Source organism: Thalassophryne amazonica, chromosome 10 (genome assembly GCF_902500255.1).
Source record: "Thalassophryne amazonica chromosome 10, fThaAma1.1, whole genome shotgun sequence".
Lineage (NCBI taxonomy): Eukaryota > Metazoa > Chordata > Actinopteri > Batrachoidiformes > Batrachoididae > Thalassophryne > Thalassophryne amazonica.
Genome location: NC_047112.1, coordinates 73,273,465 through 73,280,233, shown reverse-complemented (window position 1 = coordinate 73,280,233; position 6,769 = coordinate 73,273,465). Strand labels below are relative to the sequence as shown.

Sequence of the window (6,769 nt, the reverse complement as noted above, 5' to 3'; positions counted from 1 at the left end):
AAACAGACAAACTTCACTGGCAGAGGTAAAGGAAAAAAAAAAAAAAAAAATCCGCTGATGACTCGAAACAAGACCGTCTGAGGTGACCACATATTGTGCATCAGTGACACATCCAGCCCCCAAAAAAGTAGGACTAGAACCTTTCATCTGTCCAATAATAAAAGTGCACCTTCAATTATTCATGTTTTGTGCTGCCCAATTCAACTTTCATTAGTGAACTCTCAAAATAATTTATCTCTACAAAGGTGCACAGCAGCATGATCATGTTTGACTATTCTTTTTATGCTATCATGTAATGTGTGGTAATAATAATTCCTGGGTGTGACAAGGAGACACTGAATAAGAGTGCAAAGACCATTTGGCGACAGGTCGCTTTCACAAAAACAATAAAACTAACCAAAGTTGCACAAAATATTAACAGGTTCTCTGCTTCCACTGTCATCCTGACCAGAACAAATCCTACGTTCTAATCAGCATAGCACTTACACCCCTCAAAGATTATTTCCACTTCATTACATCGTCACTCAGCCGGCTCAGTTTGGCTCCGACTGCATTTGTCTTTGAACATCAACGGCACCTTTTGTCTGAAAGTGCTATAACATTTCCAGAAATGATCAGACAGCAGTTCTGCTATTTTTACTTTGCGATGTGGCACTGGCCCAGAAAAATAAGATCTCTGTTGATTAGTGAAGCCTGCAAACCCTTTGTGGTGCATCTAAAAGGAGGCCTTCAGCTCACTCTAGAAAACAGGAATGAAATATGCATGATCCATTAAAAGAATGAGGAGGCAATTTAAGAAATATTTACTGTATAAAACTCGCAAGTGCTTAGTCACTGCAATGAATGTGAGAATCAAGAGGTGGCCCACATTGAGGACAAGAGCCGCGGCACATTCTCGACATTTCTTTTACTCAACGTCCTCCGCTCTGTACCCCAAATACTTTCAAATGTCTCGTCTTCAGATTTTTTAAGTGAACCCTGATGAAGCTGAAATCAGTCAGTCGGCACCTTCATTGCAGGTAAGTGACAGCAATCGATGATTTGTGGAAAAGGAGCAGGCTGCAGAGGCATGGGGGCAGACCTCATAGTGAGAAAATGCCACTAGGTACTAGGTACACACACATCAATCACTGCCAATCACTGCCAATTACGCCGTACCGCCAGTGCAGTTTTCTCAGTCTTACTGAGCACCTAAAGTGATGCTGAGTGATGGAGGCTGACATGTAATTCACATTCAGTCTACTTGACAGCTTATGTGCACAAGTAACACACATACACAGAGAGCAGCAGTACATATCTGAAAATGGCTAAAACGGTTCCATTAGAACAGAAGTACATTCAGCGACTGCAGGTTCCTCGTGGCTCGCCTTGATGACCGTCTCACCCTGCCTGCTGTCAACCCACTTATCACTCAGGTGTGTTCAGTGTGTGTAAAAGTCTCCAGCAGAGGGCAGGTGGGACATGACTGGGCCCAGACCAATGGGCTGATGTCTGAGGCAGATGAAGCCGGATGAGGCCACGGGGCCTGCTGCACTCAGTCGGTCCTTCTCCCTCTGCTGGCTTGTCTTCACGTGTACCTCAGCTGAAGAAATATTTAGAGTTTTTCACCTGCTGGAGGTCAAAATCCCCTAAAAATGGCAGAGAAAAAGAAGAACGAGAAACAGTTTCAACAGTTAATCAACTCAAGGTCAATCACTCAACCACACACCAAAGCAAAGACCCTAAATGGAACAAAACTACCACACAGAACATCGTGAAGACCTCAGTGACGGGTTCTTTTTTTTTTAAAGGGTTTATATATTTTGCAAGTAACATGTAGTTATGATATTCAGTATTTTGTGAATCTTTTAAGGAACATTATGACACAAATGCAGCAGGTTAGATTGGCGTCCTGTGTTGCTTCATCCACCACACTATGGAACCATCCTGGGTCCTGTGTGCCATCCAGGCAGACCAAACATAGCCATCTGTCTGCTGCACCCAGATGATCCGTGTGTCCAGTTGGACTTTTCTAGTTGCTGGGGTCCTCAACACAAGGGATGGGACGACTAGTCATAACAGTCAACTACGACTATCTAACATCCGACTAGTTGACTATTTTTATTAGCTGACTAGTTGAAAGCCATTTATTAAGTTCATGTAACCCTTAAAAGAACAGACCTGCTGGAGCTGCCATCACTCCCTTCACTCAGTGAAGGTGCGTGAACCTCAGCAAGTGAGTTAGTCAGCTCAAACGGGTCGTCTATGCCTAGTAAATGAATGCAGGTATGGTCTTCATGCTAATGCTGATTTTTGTATTTGTGATTATATTTGTTAAAATAAATATCACATTTGCATTTCACCATGAAGATTCGAATTTGGCTCATTTCATTCAATATTAAATTTAGTCACCGACTAGCCGACCAATGATTTTCATTAGTTGTCCCAAACTATGTCATAGCTGACATTGCCTCACGGTGCAAGTGGTATGCCTCATCTCAGCCTCCCTAAGTAACTGCTTGTTTGACACCAAGCTACTCCACTAGTACCTAGGATTCCCTGTAGACACGAAAGCGTACACAAGGCCCAGGACAGCTGAAGAGTGCACCAAAAAAAAAAAAAAAAAAAAAAGGTACGATGGCACGGGTCAGTTATTTTGCTACCCGTTCTGGATGTGGAAACACACAATAAGCCATTATAGATAGATAGATAGATAGACAGATAGATAGATAGATAGACAGATACTTTATTGATCCCAAAGGGAAATATACATTATACATTAGCTGACACGTTCAGTAAGTTCTGAGTTCATCCGGAACACCTCAAATACATCTACATATGTCAGTATGCATTGGAGATAAGTTACACATAGGTTCAAAGAAAGTTACTCATAGGTTTTGGGTATGCTAGACATTATTTTGACATATTTCAACTTATGAGTAACTTACAAGAAATGTGTCAACAATTGCATTACTTACCTACAACTTAATGCCGGCGGATGCGGAACGTATGAGGTCTGTTAGAAAAGTATCCGACCTTTTTATTTTTCCAAAAACCTGATGGATTTGAATCACATGTGCTTGCATGAGCCAACCTTGAACCTTTGTGCGCATGCGTGATTTTTTTCACGCCTGTCATTTGCGTCATTTGCTTGTCAGCAGCCTTTGTGTGAGGATGGGTGGAGTCTCTCGTTTTTTCTTTGCAAGGAAATGGCGGAACAACTGAAGCAGCGCGACTGCATCAAATTTTGCCAGAAACTGGGCGACAGCCAGGTGGAAACCATTCGGATTATTCAGACGGCTTTCGGTGACGATGCTATGAGCATCACACAGATTAAAGCCCCGTTTACACATAGACTGTAAGAGCTCCCGGAAGCATCCTGGAAGAGTTTTTGGCTCCTCCGGGTCATCTTAGGGATCAAACACCGTTGTTAACGCCGGCGCTAGGGGGCATAGCTTAGTTCCGGCTTCACAGCGAATCGTCGAAAAAATTATTCAACATGTCGAATAATTCTGGGAGCGCTCCCGGAGAATTCGCGTGATGACAGAGACAACGCGAACAACGGCGTTTAATAATTTTTAATCGCCGTTTCATCCTGTCCCCTCCTGTAGTGTTGCAGTTTACACCGCCGTTATTCGGCGGCCAGCGTTGTATCCCTAATCAACGGCGTATAAAATGGAGATAGAGCCCACATCGGCGTACACAACAGCGTTTTAACCGGCGACAGAAGCAGACAAAATGGCGGCGCTAGCGGACAGTACGCTGTTCTGAACATCACCTCCCAGTTAAAATGGCGTTCCAAACGGTCGATAGGTGGCGGTCAGTATAAAAACGCTACCGCGCTGCATGCAGGCCTCTCACTCGCGGCCAGCTCCAGATATTTTTCCAGAGAAGCTCCAGTATGCCTCCTAAAAGAAAGTTGGCAGCGGCAAGGACTTAAAGAAGAAGGAAACCAAGAGGTCTGGTTCAGAAGCAGAGAGGAGCCATGTGGTGGAGACAGAGCAACACGTTGAGGAGGGGGAAAGGAAGGAGAAGAAAAAGCTGAGGATGATCTCCCTCCCCCTGCAGTGACAGAGGCATGTATTCCTGCTGCTTAGTAACTCAGGATTTGCCTGGATAAAAACCTGGGTATTAACCAGCGGTACACAGGGCATTATCAGCGGCAGCAGAACACCGCCGTTCTCACGCGCGTCTTAACCTGCGATTGTAAAGGATAGAACTGGGTATTAACCCCCGTTGCCTGACGTGTGCCGGATGCTATGGCGTCAAAACGCCGCTTTATTCGCGGGATTTATCGGCGTTTTATCCGCCTATTTGCGGATAGTACGGCGGTCAAAACACCGGCGAAATGCTCCACCCCTTTCCACCGCAAAAACAGCCGGAACTACCGTGAACTTCAGTCTACGTACTACCCGCCGACAAAACCGTTTATGTGTAAACGGGGCTTAAGGAGCGGTACAACCGGTTTAAAGACGGCCGCACAGCGGTGGACAGCGTGCTGCGCTCCGGGTGGCCATCAACATGCTGAATGACCAGATCATTTCCAAAGTGAACGATGTGATGATGTGGGACCGTCGTGTAACTATCCGAGAAATTGTGGAAGAGGTGGACATCAGCACTTTTTCGGCACATTCCACTGTGACAGAAGATTTTGCCATGAAAAGAGTTGCAGCGAAATTCATGCCGATGGCTTGGGCACGAAGCTGACGGAGCAAAATTGCCTCCGTGTTGAAGCCTCACAGGACATGCTGGGACATGCCCAGCTCTTCCGCCATTCGGAAGATTCAGATGGCTTTCGGTGGCTTTTCAGTCGTGTGACTATCCAAGAAATTGTGGACGAGCTGGGCATGTTACAAAATGTCCTGTGAGGCTTCAACACGGAGGCGCTCTTTAGTTTTTGGTATAATGCTTTCTCAAGTGACAGCTCAAACCCTGACTGAAGCTTTTATACTGTGTGTACACTGGAAGATAACCCTCGGTTTTAACCTGATTTTACAAGCTTTGAACATTACAAAGTTAAAAGCACATCATTGCACAACAGTGGTTTGTGCTATGGTTCAACAATTTAAAGAAAACGTTTCTGTGCATTGGTGGCAACCCTAAGAACTCAAAGAGAAACTGACCTGTCTGGGGCACTTCAGCCAGCAGACTTATCAGCTTCGTGGACATCTGGTGCATTTTCTTATCAGTCACCGCCCTGTTGCAAAACAGAAGAACAGAAAAATTAAAGTTTCTGTGACTGTAAGAAGAAAACGTTTTAATGTGCTGACATATTCATGTGTGAGATTTCATGCATGTGTGCATGTTTGTCTGTATAACAGATTTTTTGTGGGTGGGACGATGTGTGTCATTTGTCATCATTCTGGAACAAATTATGTCACAAAAAATTAAATTACAATTAGCTTAGGAAATGTTTTTGTCCAACTGGTACATATGGTATCAAGAAGAGGAATGTGGAAGGGCAGCTGGTACTAGATTTTGCAAAAAAGATGGAAATGGCTTAGAGGAAGGTGCACACAGGTGGACTACATCCTTTGTAGGCAGCCTAAACACTTCTTGCTAGGAGGAATGTGTCAAGAAGGTGGAGGGAATATTTTGATGAGCCAATGAATGACGAAAGTGAGAGAGAGAAAAGGCTGGACAATGCAGAGAGAGTAAATCATGAAGTGCAAGCGATTAGTAAGGATGAAGTGAGGACAGCTGTGAAGAGGATGAAGAGTGGAAAAGCAGCTGTCTACAGAGGCATAAAGTTGATCAGCAACAACATAAAGTTATGAGAAAGAACAGTGGAAGCTAGGTTTAGAAAAGAGGTGAACATGTGTGAGCAGCAATATGGTTTCATGCTGAGAAAAAGCACTACCATACAATGTTTGCTCTAAGAGTGCTCATGGACAAGTATAGAGATGCCAAGGAGGAGTTACATTGTATGTTTGTGGATTTAGAGAAAGCTTATGAGAGGGTGCCAAGAGAAGAGTTGTGGTATTATATGAGGAAGTCTGGAGTGGCAGAGAAGTATGTGAAGTCAGTGCTTGATATGTATGAGGACAGTGTGACAGCGGTGAGATGGGCAGTAGGAATGACGGAATAGAATAGAAAAGAAACTTTATTGTCATTGCACATATATACATAAAACAAAACTTGTCCTCTGCATTTAACCCATCCTAATTACAGTTAGACACAATCTAACGACTAAGAGCAGTGGGCAGCCACAGTCCAGCACCCGGGCACCAACTCCAGATGTAGACACTGTCTTGGTCAGGGGCAGAGAAAGGAGCAGACCCTAAATAAACATGCTTTTGATGTGTTCAAGGTGGAGGTGGGATTCCGTCAAAGATCTGCTCTAAGCCCTTTCTTGTTTGCAATGGTGACAGACAGATTGTCTCCATGGACTACGAATATTCATTCGATTCTGTATATTCATTTTCCTGTATATTTGTTTTGTGAATTGTTCTGTAATTTATGTCTGTAGCATGGCCCAAGCAAAGGGTCACCCCTTTGAGTCTGGTCTGCTTGAGGTTTCTTCCTCAGAGGGAGTTTTTCCTTACCACTGCTGCTCTAGGGGTTAATAAGGTTAGACCTTACTTGTGCGAAGCACCTTGAGGCAACTCTGTTGTGATTTGGCGCTATATAAATGAGAATAAATTGAAACTGACTATGCTGTTTGAAGATGACACTGTGATCTGTAGTGAGAGTACAGACCAGGTTAATACTAGAGAAAATTGGAATGAAAGTCATTAGGAGTAAGACGGAGTACATGTGTGTGAATGTGGGGGACCATGGTGAAATAGTG

At 44.0% G+C, this 6,769-nt stretch overlaps 1 protein-coding gene across 1 annotated transcript in view; it reads right to left on the bottom strand.

Moving 5' to 3' along the window:
• Positions 1-303: 303 nt before the first annotated feature.
• Positions 304-6,769, bottom strand: part of polrmt (polymerase (RNA) mitochondrial (DNA directed)) — an 85,856-nt gene continuing 79,390 nt past the window's right edge. Inside the window, 2 exon segments of the mRNA XM_034179192.1 lie at positions 304-1,628; positions 5,103-5,176. Coding sequence (XP_034035083.1) covers positions 1,579-1,628; positions 5,103-5,176 — 124 coding nt within the window. The 3' untranslated portion in view covers positions 304-1,578.